General features: G+C 42.3%; 2 protein-coding genes across 6 annotated transcripts in view; one reads left to right on the top strand and one right to left on the bottom strand.

The window, feature by feature from the left end:
* Nucleotides 1-13,441, bottom strand: part of LOC106602929 (amyloid-beta A4 precursor protein-binding family B member 3) — a 35,888-nt gene extending 22,447 nt beyond the window's left edge. For 2 of the 5 annotated variants that reach the window (XM_014195948.2, XM_014195949.2), the window contains exon 1: nucleotides 7,126-7,567. In XM_014195948.2, the coding sequence (XP_014051423.2) occupies nucleotides 7,126-7,174 (49 nt within the window). In that variant the 5' untranslated portion in view covers nucleotides 7,175-7,567. Of the gene's footprint in view, nucleotides 1-7,125; nucleotides 7,570-10,320; nucleotides 10,637-13,251 lie in introns of those variants that run through there. The other 3 variants (XM_014195946.2, XM_014195945.2, XM_014195947.2) reach the window with 3 other exon arrangements.
* LOC123742450 (SLC35A4 upstream open reading frame protein) lies at nucleotides 9,710-14,742 on the top strand. Its single transcript, XM_045716881.1, has 3 exons — nucleotides 9,710-9,859; nucleotides 11,285-11,368; nucleotides 13,815-14,742. Exons 1-3 carry the CDS (start codon nucleotides 9,845-9,847, stop codon nucleotides 14,010-14,012), a joined length of 297 nt encoding a protein of 98 aa, XP_045572837.1. The 5' UTR covers nucleotides 9,710-9,844; the 3' UTR covers nucleotides 14,013-14,742.

Genomic DNA, 14,742 nt, shown 5'->3' with positions numbered 1-14,742 from the left:
AGAGGCGAGGGAGCCCAACGAGCCGGCAGAGGCGTGGGAGCCCGAAGAGCCGGCAGAGGCGTGGGAGCCCGAAGAGCCGGCAGAGGCGTGGGAGCCCGAAGAGCCGGCAGAGGCGTGGGAGCCCGAAGAGCCGGCAGAGGCGTGGGAGCCCGAAGAGCCGGCAGAGGTGTGGGAGCCCGAAGAGCCCGAAGAGCCGGCAGAGGCGTGGGAGCCCGAAGAGCTGGCAGAGGCGTGGGAGCCCGAAGAGCCGGCAGAGGCATGGGAGCCCGAAGATCCCGAAGAGCCGGCAGAGGCGTGGGAGCCCGAAGAGCCGGCAGAGGCGTGGGAGCCCGACGAGCCGGCTGAGGCGTGAGAGCCCGACGAGCCGGCTGAGGCGTGATGTGGGATGGGCGCCTGCCAAGCCAACCGAGGCAATAAAACCTCTCGAGCCAGCAAAGGAGTAGAAGCTTTAGATATAGATGGGGCAATCAACAAAGTGAAGGAGTCCAGGTGAGTCCAATGAGCGCTGATGCTCGTAAGCCTGGCACGCTCGAGCGCCAGAGAGGGAGAGCGGGAGCATGGTGACACGGAGAAGATATAGAGAGCAATAATAGTATTTTTTTTTTGCATCTGCACAGTTCTTCCAGTAAATGTGTTTTTGTGTAAAATGTTCAGTGTAAATTGTTAAAAGTAGTCCTTTTGCATAGTTGGATGGTTTGTTAAACTTTGAAATCAACGTTTTTAGTTTGGAATACAATTCAAAGTGAAAAATCTGAGTCTCAGCACCAATGGCTTTCCTGACTCAAGAGGGCTTTCTATTGAATAGTGGAGTTCATGAAGTCCGTGAAGTATTAGTGTATTGTCTCAACACCAATGGCTTTCCTGACTCAATAGGGCTTTCTATTGAATAGTGGAGTTCATGAAGTCCGTGAAGTATTAGTGTATTGTCTCAACACCAATGACACAGGGGAGTAATAATTAAGTCTGTAGTTGGTCATTTCATATAGTCATCTCTGAAGTAATATATGTCATCACCATGCTATTTTGAACCAGTTCCTGTCTATTATCATAAATAATCCTCTCTATATCATGGCTTTTCTTCTACCTAAATATTTAATGGTCTGATGTAAGTGTAGCCTCCATTATGACTTCCATTGTAGTACTAGGCTTCTGTCCATGGATTGTACTGACCTGTAAGGTGAAAACGTGTATGTTTTCCAATCGCACAGAAGGTAAGCTACACATGCATTTCTTGCCGTTTTACATAGCGTTGGGAGTAGAGAGCAGAATGCAGACTAGTGAAAGTGTGCCATACAGCAGTGAATCTCCTGGAGAGAGTGTTAGTGAATTATTGATGGATCCCAGAGTCTGCACTGCGTGATCAGTCCCTATAGCAACTCCTGCTGTAAACCAGCTGATCCAATGGGCTAACAGGGGAACAGACATCCGCGTGATATTGTTGTGTGTGCCGCTGTGCATGTGCATTAGATTGATGCATGTGCAGGAATGTGACTGCTATTCCTGTGACAGGCAGAAATGAGCTAGTCCACCATGCGGTATCAGCCATAGCTTTGTCAGAGTTGCCTTTACTCATTGGTGCCAGTCTGCACTTGAGAGGTGTTCCCAAGTATTTTGTTACATTGATTTTGGCAGGCTTTATTTAATTATGGTCCCCGTTCAAATAACTCAAGTCTCCATTGTGACTAAGTGGACGTAGGGACGCGGTGTTTCTATGGGGAGGAGTACAGTACAGTCCTCGCCCCCCTTGTTATTGTCACTGATGGGTGGCTATCGACTCTACTCTAGATACAGACACACACTTGAGTCTCTCAACACACGTTTGGACTGAGCCTGTTACCAAAGCACTCCAAAATGGCCAATCAAGACAGAGCCGTAGATTGCGCTCCCTACGAGGCTGTAAACAGCTGTAATTGAGCAGTCATGATGGCAGTGATTGCAGTCGGGTAGCTCTCTCTGCCCAGAACTGCCCCTTACACTAGAGAATGGGGAACGAGTAACTGGGACAGCAAATGGAATATTGAGGCATAATGGGATTTAGAAATGAGAGCTATGGTTAAAAATAGAGAAAAAATGTAGAATATGTTTATAACAATGTAAAACACCTGTGCTGTAGACTAGAGCCAAAGAGAAAGTGAGACAAGAAATTACATTATGCAGAGAGAATTAAGTAGAGACTATAAATAACAGTAATATGATAAACTGTAGAAAAGGAAAGAGAGAGGGCGGTAGGGAGAGAGACAGACACAGACAGACAGACAGACAGACAGACAGACAGACAGACAGACAGACAGACAGACAGACAGACAGACAGACAGACAGACAGACAGACAGACAGACAGACAGACAGACAGACAGACAGACAGACAGACAGACAGACGGAGAGACAGACGGAGAGAGAGAGAGACAGACGGAGAGAGAGAGAGAGCGAGAGAGAGTGGAGGGAGAGAGAGAGACAGAGAGAGAGAGAGAGGGTGGGGGGAGAGAGAGACTACAGTACATCTGGAGGAGAGCGAGTAATCCCAATGGTGCGTCTGTGCAAGGTCAGAGCTGGGCTCTATCTGCCAGAGGGATTATGGGCCAGAGTGGATCACAACTTCAATCTGGGATTCAGCTCTCAATCCGGGAACAGGACGGCTATATCCTTTTCTACCAGCCATGACACGCATCCCTTGACTAGTCGTAGATCTGAAGCCTATGTGCGAACCCAACCCAAACATGGATGGCATGACAACGAACGTCAGATAAATTAATTCAAAACACATACTGTACAGATATGGGACCAGTTTTATGTTCCGCAGGGTGCTATTAAGACTCCATTCCCCACCCTAACCCCCTCCAACCCTGCAGGATAATGTGTATACGATGCTAACATTAGACAATACAGTTTTCCAATAAACTACAGACACACAGTGTCCCTGTTTACATGTATCATGCCCAGCATAAGGATGACGCTCTCTCTACATCTCTATTTCTCTCCCTCCGCCTCTTTTGAGGGGAATTATTTTGGGAGCAATGACGTACACAGTCAAGGCAGACGCTTTGTTTGAGGAACCTGTGGTGTTTGGGCTTATGAATGAGGGAAAAGTTGATAGCAAAAAAAAGTACAACAAAGGGACAAGCCTTCTATAGCCTCCTGAGAGGATATTAAGTGTTGTTACTCAACAATATGCATCGAACTTGACATTTAATTCATCATTACTACAATACTATACTGTAGAATAAATCATTGATGGTAATATCAACATTTTAGTCAACAAATGTATAATTGACTCTCCATTGACTCTGCTCTCCTTTGTGCTTACAACTAAACATGGTGCCTGCTGCCTACTGTGCTATGCATTACCCTCCATAATAAAAACCAGCCACTCCTAACACCAGGAGAGCAACAGTTACCAAGACAACACCAAGTCACATGGCAACCCACACAGTCACCAAGGTGAACAACACATCCTGTCCTCTGTCAATAAGAGCTCTGGGCTTGTTTTTGCTTACTGTGTGAGGGGAGAGAGGAACACTCAATTGAACACAAAAACACTCAATTGAACACAAAAAATGAAACTACCCTCATCTAAACAATCATACAAACACATTCTCTATTTATAAATGATGGCATGATATTGATGGTATTGATTTCAATACCACAAAATCAAAGAATTACATATAGATCAGCGGCAAACATACGATGTACAGAAGTTTAACCAGCCATGCAATGGAGAGTAGAATTCATGTCGGCCCTCAGGGAACACAGAGTGTAAAACAAACAAAAAATCCGGAGGGACTCACAAGTAGAGGTCGACCGATTAATCGGAATGGCCGATTAATTAGGGACAATTTCAAGTTTTCATAACAATCGGTAATCTGCATTTTTGGACACCGATCATGGCTGATTACATTGCACTCCACGAGGAGACTGCGTGGCAGGCTGACTACCTGTTATGCGAGTGCAGCAAGGAGCCAAGGTAAATTGCTAGCTAGCATTAAACGTATCTTAGAAAAAACAATCAATCTTAACATAATCACTAGTTAACTACACATGGTTGATGATATTACTAGTTTATCTAGCTTGTACTTATATAATCAATGCGGTGCCTGTTAATTTATCATTGAATCATATCCTACTTCGCCAAACGGGTGATTTAACAAGCACATTCGTGAAAAAAGCACTGTTGTTGCACCAATGTGTACCTAACCATAAACATCAACGCCTTTCTTAAAATCAATACTCAAGTATTTATTTTTAAACCTGCATATTTAGTTAATATTGCATGCTAACATGAATTTCTTTTAACTAGGGAAATTGTGTCACTTCTCTTGATTTCTGTGCAACAGAGTCAGGGTATATGCAGCAGTTTGGGCCGCTTGGCTCGTTACGAACTGTGTGAAGAGTATTTCTTCCTAACAAAGACAGCCAACTTTGCCAAACGGGGGATGATTTAACAAAAGCGCATTTGCGAAAAAAGCACAATCGTTGCACGAATGTACCTAACCATAAACATCAATGCCTTTCTTAAAATCAATACACAGAAGTATATTTTTTTTAACTTGCATATTTAGTTAAAAGAAATCCAGGTTAGCAGGCAATATTAAACTAGGGAAATTGTGTCACTTCTCTTGCGTTCATTGCACGCAGAGTCAGGGTATATGCAACAGTTTGGGCCGCCTGGCTCGTTGCGAACTAATTTGCCAGAATTATGATATAACATTGAAGGTTGTGCAATCTAACAGGAATATTTAGACTTATGGATGCCACCTGTTAGATAAAATACGGAACGGTTCCGTATTTCACTGAAAGAATAAACGTTTTGTTTTCGAGATGATAGTTTCCGGATTTGACCATATTAATGACCTAAGGCTCGTATTTCTGTGTGTTATTACATTATAATTAAGTCTATGATTTGATAGAGCAGTCTGACTGAGTGGTGGTAGGCAGCAGCAGGCTCGTAAGCATTCATTCAAATAGCACTTTACTGCGTCTGCCAGCAGCTCTTCGCAATGCTTCAAGCGTTGAGCTGTTTATTACTTCAAGCCTATCAACTCCCGAGATTAGGCTGGCAATACTAAAGTGCCTATTAGAACATCCAATAGTCAAAGGTATATGAAATACAAATGGTATAGAGAAATAGTCCTATAATAACTACAACCTAAAACTTCTTACCTGGGAATATTGAAGACTCATGTTAAAAGGAACCACCAGCTTTCATATGTTCTCATGTTCTGAGCAAGGAACTTAAACGTTAGCTTTTTTACATGGCACATATTGCACTTTTACTTTCTTCTCCAACACTTTGTTTTTGCATTATTTAAACCAAATTGAACATGTTTCATTATTTATTTGAGACTAAATTGATTTTATTGATGTATTATATTAAGTTAAAATAAAAGTGTTCACTGTTCATTCAGTATTGTTGTAATTGTCATTATTACAAATATATATATAAAAATCGGCAGATTAATCGGTACTGGCTTTTTTTTGTTGGGTCCTCCAATAATCGGTATCGAAAAATCATAATCGGTCGACATCTACTCGCAAGGGTGTAATGATCCCATAATGATGTGTGAGCAAGAACACCTAGTAACACTGTGATATATGAAACTGTTCAGAAGCAACAGACAGATACATCACTGCTTGTGAAATCCCCACCATCGCCATTATTATCAAGAAAGGGAAAGTTCACCCAAATTACAAAATGACATATTGGTTGATTTACCCTGTAAGCAGTCTATGGACAAGGTATGACAGTAATCCATGTTTTGGTTTAGTTTCCCCGGCACTGTTTCCAAATGCTAACGTTTTAGCATTTGTGGAACAAATCCCAGTCAAGTCATGGTACCGATATTAGCACTTCTCGCGCATCATGTTCAAATCATCTATAAGTTACTTTGTTTGAGCTGCACAATAAATGTTAAATACTTTGGGATGATTTGGAAATTATGTGCAAAAAATGCTATTGACTTGAATTGGATTTGTGCCATGACTTGAATAGAGAGAAATAGTAATGGCTTTTTTTTGTAGGCACTAACTCTGCCGTGATTCGTTTGACAAAGCCTATGGGGAAATGAATGCCGTTTTTGGATAAATCCCGAAAATAAGGTATGTGGTAAACACAGGCATAGGAGATCTTATTATTTTGGTCTATGAGACAATCTTCATCAGCAAACATCACATTTTGTGAATTTTGAAGCATTTATGTATTTGTTTTAAAAAAGCTCATAAAGGACACAAAGGCTTCATAATTCCTAAAGGTCAGGTTAACTGACTGATATTATCTCATAAAACAAAATGTATAAGATCTCCTAAGCCTGTGTTAACCTCAGACCTTATTTTCGGTGATCATCCCTAAACCCTATTCTTTCTCATTAATTTTCCCCATAGGGATGGCTGAACGAACTAGAGGTAACTCATTGCCGGGTTTTAGGACCACAAGCCGGCAACCTCTATTGGATTTGTGCCACAAATGCTACAACGCTAGCATTTGGAAACAGTGCCAGGGAAACTAAACCAAAGCATGGTCTGCTGTAGACTGCTAACAGGGTAATGAAACTAATGCTATTTTGCAATTTGGGTGAACTATCCTTTTAATACAAAGCTAAATACAAAAAAATCCATAGATCAAAATGTTCTTTGTCTAATGGAAGCACGCTAGTCCACTACCTGAACTCTCAACAAACACACAATCGCCCAACTCAATCTTAATAACCCTTAGAACTTTCCGACAGGTAGCCTAGCGGTTAGAGCGCTGGGACAGTAACAGAAAGGTCGCTAGTTCGAATCCCCGCGCTGACAAGGTGAAGAAAAAAAAAAACGTTATATTGCACACGTGTATAATACACACTTTTACATGTGTGAAACAAGACAAATATAAGCACCCACCATGTATTTCCAGTTTCACTCTACAAAGTGTGTGGGACAGAATGCCTAGCCGGCCCTAGATGACACAGCACCTGTAGTTGAGCCTGTCTACCTGTGAAAATCAGATAATGAGCTCACACCTGCAGGCCAGTACCTACTGTACTCACTACTCCTCAGGCCGGCTGTCTCCTCTCCCTCTGAGGAACAAGGGATGAGGAGAGAAAAAGGTCCGGAGGAGCCCAGGACAGTGTGTGTAAGTGTGTGTGTTTACTCACCGTCATAATTGACTATGATGATGGCGAGCATGTAATCCTTCCCCAGCATGCTGATAGGTGTTCCTTCCTTCCTGGCCACCTGGCTTAGCTGCACCACATTCCAGTCCAAAATGTCCTGATGCCGCCAGGACAACTCTTCCCCGCACACTCGTTACAACTGCACACAGTGCCAAGCGTCAAGGGACACACTCACATGCCAAGAGGATTAAAAATATTCACTCTTTCTTTCTCTGTCTGACTCTCTGTGCAAGCCCCACCCGGGAACTCTCTGAGTAAAAAATAATCAATCCCTTCTCCCTCCTTCTTGATGATCTTTCTCTCTCTATCCTGCGTCTCTATCTCTTTATCTGTGCTGGAGGGATGCTGTTTGTTACACTGCTACAGCCTTTCCTTTCGCTCTCTTTGTATTGCGCTCAGTGATGCCTGCAGCTTCCGCCACTCCCCCTCCTCTTTCTCCCCACCCCTTACCTCTCTTTCTCACACGCTCAAGCTTTTCTATCGCTCTTCCTCTTTCTCTCCCTCCCTCTCTGGTTGTCCCCTGGCTCTCGGTGCCTTAAGGGCTGCTAAGGCAGAGAAAAGGTACTAAGGACAAAGGCACAGGCAGACCAGCAATCAGACCCAAAAAGCATGCTTTTTCTAGAAGAAATACATTACTACAGTTATATGGAGGCCAACAAAAGGGCAATAATACAAAAATCAAAACAAACATGCTTTCTCGAAGAGTGAATGCGACTGGTGTAGCCTATCGAGTATTTGTGTAGTGAGGGAGTCGTAATAGGATTCAATTCAACTTGAGATGGGATGCCTCTCTGTGTAAAAGGGGTGTCTCAGGAAGATTAGAGAGATAAATCTGCCCCTCACAAAGAACCTGCATCTGCCAAGCCCTACTCTTAAAAATATATGAGAAGGGACACTTTGAGAGTGCTTTTCATAGCAATGCCAGAATACAGGATGATATACTGTACATCTAAACTTTCCTGATGGCTGCATCAGTACGCTGTGGTGTTTTATAGGGAGGAAGGGTGTTTTATAGGGAGGAAGGGTGTTCTATAGGGAGGAAGGGTGTTTTATAGGGAGGAAGGTTGTTCTATAGGGAGGAAGGGTGTTCGATAGGGAGGAAGGGTGTTCGATAGGGAGGAAGGGTGTTCTATAGGGAGGAAGGGTGTTTTATAGGGAGGAAGGTTGTTCTATAGGGAGGAAGGTTGTTCTATAGGGAGGAAGGGTGTTTTATAGGGAGGAAGGGTGTTCTATAGGGAGGAAGGTTGTTCTATAGGGAGGAAGGGTGTTCGATAGGGAGGAAGGGTGTTCGATAGGGAGGAAGGGTGTTCTATAGGGAGGAAGGGTGTTCTATAGGGAGGAAGGGTGTTCGATAGGGAGGAAGGGTGTTTTATAGGGAGGAAGGTTGTTCTATAGGGAGGAAGGGTGTTCTATAGGGAGGAAGGGTGTTCTATAGGGAGAAAGGGTGTTCTATAGGGAGGAAGGGTGTTCGATAGGGAGGAAGGGTGTTCGATAGGGAGGAAGGGTGTTCTATAGGGAGGAAGGGTGTTTTATAGGGAGGAAGGTTGTTCTATAGGGAGGAAGGGTGTTCTATAGGGAGGAAGGGTGTTCTATAGGGAGAAAGGGTGTTCTATAGGGAGGAAGGGTGTTCTATAGGGAGGAAGGGTGTTCTATAGGGAGGAAGGGTGTTCTATAGGCAGGCTTCCTTGAAGGCAAAGTCTGTTGCTGCAGCTTTTCTAAACCCATCTCTTTTCCCTAGATGCAATGTTGTAGTGTAATTGTAGTGTAGTTGTGTGTAGCTCAGTTGGTTTGATTCCCACAGGTGACCAGTATGAAAATGTATGCACTCACTACTGTAAGTTGCTCTGGATAAGAGTGTTTGCTAAATGATGTAAGTTTAACTGCCAGATTAATTATCCTTATCACAGTACAACCAGAGGTTTCAACAGAGCAAAAGTTAAAGGCAATGTAAGATAGAGCCTGTGACTGCATCTGTCATATGGCCAGTACAATCCACAGACAATCTACCTCCCAGCTGCATATTCATTAATCAAATGGCCATACCTGTTGTATTCAGCGCGTGTGACAAATAACATTTGATTTGACATAGCCTAATAATGTGTCCTCTTGAGCATTCTTATATGGAAATTGCTTGGAAAACATGACTGCAATTGGCATCACATGGTCTGTAGCCTCCACTTCGGTTGCCGTGGCATCACCCAGTTCGCGTGTGGAATTACAACCCCTCTTGACATACAAAGCTCCTCTGATGGCATCAGGCAGAGCCATGTATTTGGGCTAACTCTTAGAATTTGGAATATTGTTGTACTTCTTGACATTCAGTTTCATAGCATTATGCAAATGTAAGCCCATGTAATCCTCCCAAAAGGCTGTCCGATTACAATTACTAATTGTTTCAAATCAGTTTATTTTACTTGCGAATACTGCAAACTAACTTTACGCCTGCCGTGTCCTGTAACTGTACTGGCCTCAATTCCAATTCTAATCATGTAATAAATAAATAATAACGCTAGAGCTAGATTTAAAAAATGAATTGATATTGCCACATTGTAAAGAATGCATATAACAGCGATGTAGTCCAGAAAGTAAACTGAGTAAAAACAGTCGGCACACCGCACAAGACTTTTAGTCACACATATTTTAGCAGGGAAGAAAATCGAGCCCAGTCATAAATCAGTACCACCAACATTGATTCAAAGACATGGCGGACGACAAGGTTAGTGCCGTAAACTTTAGCCTACGGAGAGTTAAAAATCCGAGCTTTTATTCGCGGTTGTAGCAGTAGCTTATTAGTAGCTAGTTTTAGGTATATTCGGTGTAGCTAACGTTATGTGTAGATAGTCGACTGACCGTTATTTAGCTTGCTAGCTTTCTGTTTTTGCTAAGAAACGGTCAAACTAGCCCAGCTATGCGAGCTAGCTAACGTTTACTAAACATTATATTCATGTAGCAACCTGGCCTGCTGGGCCATTGGTGACTGATACAGTCTATATAAGCTAGCAATTGTGCTGGATATGATTGTGAGAATGTAGACTGGAAACACAATGCTCATATGCCATATTGTTTTAACCGGTAGAATACAAATGTTCCTTGACTGAGCTACGGATAGAACGAGCAGACCGGTGTTTCACCAGATGTATAAATCAGAAGCATCCGGTTGGAATTGCGACAACCCACCAAATATGTTGAGGAGACGAGGGAGTATGGCGCGAGATGGAACTGGACCGACATTCCCCTGGTTTTCTCATTGAAGAAGAGCCCGAGCTCAATATAGTTTTCTGTTCGCAAAACTACAAACTGTTACGAACAGAATGCACACGTGTTTGTAGACGTGACCGTTTGCCAAAGTTTCAAACAATGTGCGTTGTTTACAGGGAGTGGAGGGGGCTAATTGAGTTACGGTACACAGAGAAGGCGTTCTCTAACTGTTATATGCTAATAATGCTTAATCGCGCCAATAACATCTCTCTAGCTCGTGTTTGGCTCTGCCCACCTCCTTGCTGGTTCGGCCTACTATGCCTCATTTGCTCCCATTGAAAACGACACAGATGAAATATCTTCGTTTTTACATATCTTTGTCTGAGCGGTCAAAGCTGTGCACACTAGTCCAGAGTAATCAATAGTCGATCAAGATGTTAAGTTCATTCATGCATTAGTATCGGCGAAGAATGGATTTCGTATACAATATAATGGGACTCGGTAAGAGGAAGAATTTGGATGGAATATTTGATTGTTTTGGGACACACATTTTGGGCTAAAGAATCACTTGAGTGTAGATCTAGCTTAGATATAAAATTGTATTTGTCACTTGCGCCAAATACAACAGGTGTAGACCTTACAGTGAGATGCTTACAAGCTCTTAACCAACAATGCCGTTTTTTTGAAATAGCTAAAAAAAAGAGAAAGAATAATAAATAGAAGTAACAAACAATTACAATAAACATTACATGTAGGTAGAGGAATTAAAGTGACTATGTAACTTATAGATAATAACAGAGAGTAGCAGCAGCTAGGCACTCAGGCACAGGAGGTTGGTGGCACCTTAATTGGGGAGGACGGACTCATGTTTTATGTGTCAATAACTTGCCTTGCTTGCAGTCCTAAATTGACTTTTGACATGTATTACTACCCTTTGAGACAGCTAAAGGATCTGGCAGAGCTCAAGGACCAGCTAGAGGATATTCAGCACCGTGTGGAGAAGGAGGTACAGGCTGGGATCCCACAGGTGAGCAGTCAGATGTCTGACACACAAACAAGGGTTTCCAAAAATGTGGCGCCATACATTTGACCGGCAGCACTTTCATTTACTGGACGTTTAAGAAATTTACCGGACCCATATGCATTGGATGCTTAACCTGATTATGGCGTCCACACGCAGTGCTCAGAATGACTGAAATCACATTTAGATGATGGTAGGCCTGATTCATTTTAACAGAACATGCAACTCCAGGATGCAACGTTGTGTGTCCTTCTTACTGAATTCCGATGCGAATTTGAAGATGTTAGAAGAACTGTCCACATTTACTTTTCCTCAGCCAACAAGAGGAGTAATGAACAGCAAACTCACTAGCCTATGTCAATCTACTATCCCCTTTACTACAAAAGTGTACCTATTCTATTGGTCAGCTAAGCTTGTCGTTCTGTGCGAGAGAAATAGCCAAATGGACTCTGGGACCATTGTGGGACAATGGATCCCAAATGAATACAAGCATTAGGCCTGGGCTACATCCAAAAAACATTAAAAAGCAGGGAGACTCATGCAACAGATCAGAACGTTTAGCTTAAGATTTTGCTAAACTAGGATTTCTTTACATTATAAGCGCAGCAATGCGCACAAGGCAGTAGGCTACGCGTGAATGTTTATTCCATAATGCAATTAGTGGGAAAACACCATTGGCAAAAGCGCACAGCACATGTGAGCGATTTCATACCGAGATGAAAATATCTGTTCGAAATTTAGAAAGAGGGGAGATAAAGATGCAACAACTAGCATGGGTTGCTAATATGACTAGGATTGTGCCTTTGGCTACTGGACAATGAAAGACATTTGAAAACCAATTGAACATGAGAGAATAGGCTACTGATTTCATTGGCATAGTCTTTATAAAATAATTTCCTACTGCACGTTTGGTTGTATTTTATGTAGTAAAACGTTCAGGTATCAAGAAAATGAAGTAGTCCTATATGTTTTCAAAATGCATATTGCCTCCAGCTTATTACAAAGTGTTGTGTGATGTCCTGAAGCCTGCCTAGTTGCCTATGTACTTGAATGGCAAACTGGAAGCATATATTATCTCTTTTTAATCGTGGCCATCAAAACTGTTTTTAACAAGCGATTACATTCAGAATTGTTGCGCCATTATTAGGCTTATAAAGGCACGTTTCACTCCAGCATTAACGAACAAGCTGTTTGGTGAGCTGTAGTATCCGTTCTAGCGCCACATCGACAGGTATTTCAATCAATGAATAGGCTAAAATGCATTTTCGCAATGGGATTTTTTTTCTTCTTCTCCTGGACAATTGGCCGGAGCCAAATTTGTCTTTTCATTTATTTTTTGGGGAAAACCCTGACACACACACACAGGCCTCGGTAGGATGTCCACCCATGATATGAGTAGGTAAAAACGTGCTTTGGTGATAAAATTTAACTTCCTTGTGTTATAAAATAGTTTTTTTTACCAAAACAAATATGATTGTTCATGTTCTGAATCGTTCAGTGGGGTCTTTCTCTAACATATCATTAACATTATATCCCAAAAGTCGGATTTCGTAACCTAGTACATACGATAATAAGCACAGAGCTCTGTTGACATAGTGGTGCAGGTTTCTCTGTAACAACTTTTGAGGATTTTACATTTTGTGGCCTTTGTCTTCAAAGTTGTTTCACGGGTCGCCAAAGTTAGCATGGCAAGTGCTGAATTAAAAGTAAAACGCTTTGAAAATAAAAAGTTTGATAGATCCTCAGTTCTCCGTTGACATTTCACAAAGAAACACTTTTTTTGGTGAGAAATCTTCGAAAAAGAACAGGAATTTCAAATTAATATTTAAAGTGTATACTAAAATATGAAAATACTACATGTCATGTCTCAAAATCGATATCCACCTTACCTCTATATTGTTTTATGTCCTGCGGATTTGAGAAGAAAGATGATGAGTTCAACGGGAAAGCGAGCCTGTCAGGTAGCCAGTAGCCTTCATTCTTGCACAGAATCCAGCCTAGTTGATGCGATGCAATTTTCCAGATTTCTTTGACCCATTTTTTTCTCTGGCATCCATTGAATTAGTCACCCTAATTCTGGCCATCCTGCAAAAGTACAAGAGTAAACACTCCAATAGCTTTTGAATGTATTATGATGGAGACATGAAGTTTGGACCATTGATTTTCTTAGAGGATTATCTACAGAATTAACTTATTAGTTTACCAATTGGTCAAAGATACGTTTTTGATTGGACACCCTAGCCTCAGGCTGTGTTTTCACACAAACATGACCTCATACAAGCCCTCTCTTTTCTGTAGTTATTAGGCTATATATCAAGTCTGTTTGTGTGCATGGATGCATAGTGCACAGGTTTTCCATACATCTTGTCAAACTTTCAGATGAGAGCAACAACATACCTGCGTGTTGTGTTTGTTTCTAACATGAGGATTATTGTGCATTTATTTGTTCCAGGGTGGCAGTGTGCTGGCCTCTCCTTTCCTCAAGGGCTTCTTGGCAGGGTATGTCGTGTCTAGGCTGCGATCCTCTGCGGTTTTGGGCGTGGTCCTTGGGACTTGCACAGGCATCTTTGCAGCTCAAAACTTTGACGTGCCCAACATCGAGGAAACTCTGAAAGACTATTTCAACACTCTTAAAGGACCCAGCAAGTAGCAGCCCTGGTTTTGGGGGGAAATGTGGATCTCTGAACCAATAAACCACACCTCCCTGCCCCATCAAAAGGATCCATTGGACTACCCCACCTCCAAGCCCTCTATTTTAGATTGCACAATGTCCTGAACTGAGAGAAATTATACGATGTGTGTTTGTTAGGAGACATTTTGGGGAAAACGATATATTCCTTGAATTACGCGTTAAGTGTCTTTACAATCATCTCTTGCAATGTGTGCAATAGTCCTGCAGGGACTTTAGCCTATGTTTTTATATTAACTGGAAAGATAACATTGTTCCTATTTTATGCAATAAGGATTTTACTTATGGAAGTAGGTGCTTTATAGTGCGAGATCTTGTTTGCCTCAGGTCAGCTTTCTATTTCGTCTTGCTCGCAGATCAACCATATAACCTTGTTATACCCAAATGATATGTATAACTTGTAGTATCCAGATTTTAAACATGACTAAGATAATATTATGTTCATATATATGTAACCGATGTGAAATGGCTAGTTAGTTAGCGGTGGTGCGCGCTAATAGCATTTCAATCAGTGACGTCACTCGCTCTGAGACTTGAAGTAGGGTTTCCCCTTGCGTTGCAATGGCCGCGGCCTTTGTGGCGCGATGGGTAACGATGCTTCGTGGGTGTCAGTTGTTGATGTGTGCAAGGGTCCCTGGTTCGAGCCCAGGTTGGGGCGAAGAGAGGGATGGAACCTACACTGTTACATTGG

Source organism: Salmo salar, chromosome ssa04 (genome assembly GCF_905237065.1).
Source record: "Salmo salar chromosome ssa04, Ssal_v3.1, whole genome shotgun sequence".
Taxonomy (NCBI): domain Eukaryota; kingdom Metazoa; phylum Chordata; class Actinopteri; order Salmoniformes; family Salmonidae; genus Salmo; species Salmo salar.
The sequence above is the reverse complement of the archived record's forward strand: the minus strand, read 5'-3'. Positions and strand labels throughout refer to the sequence as shown.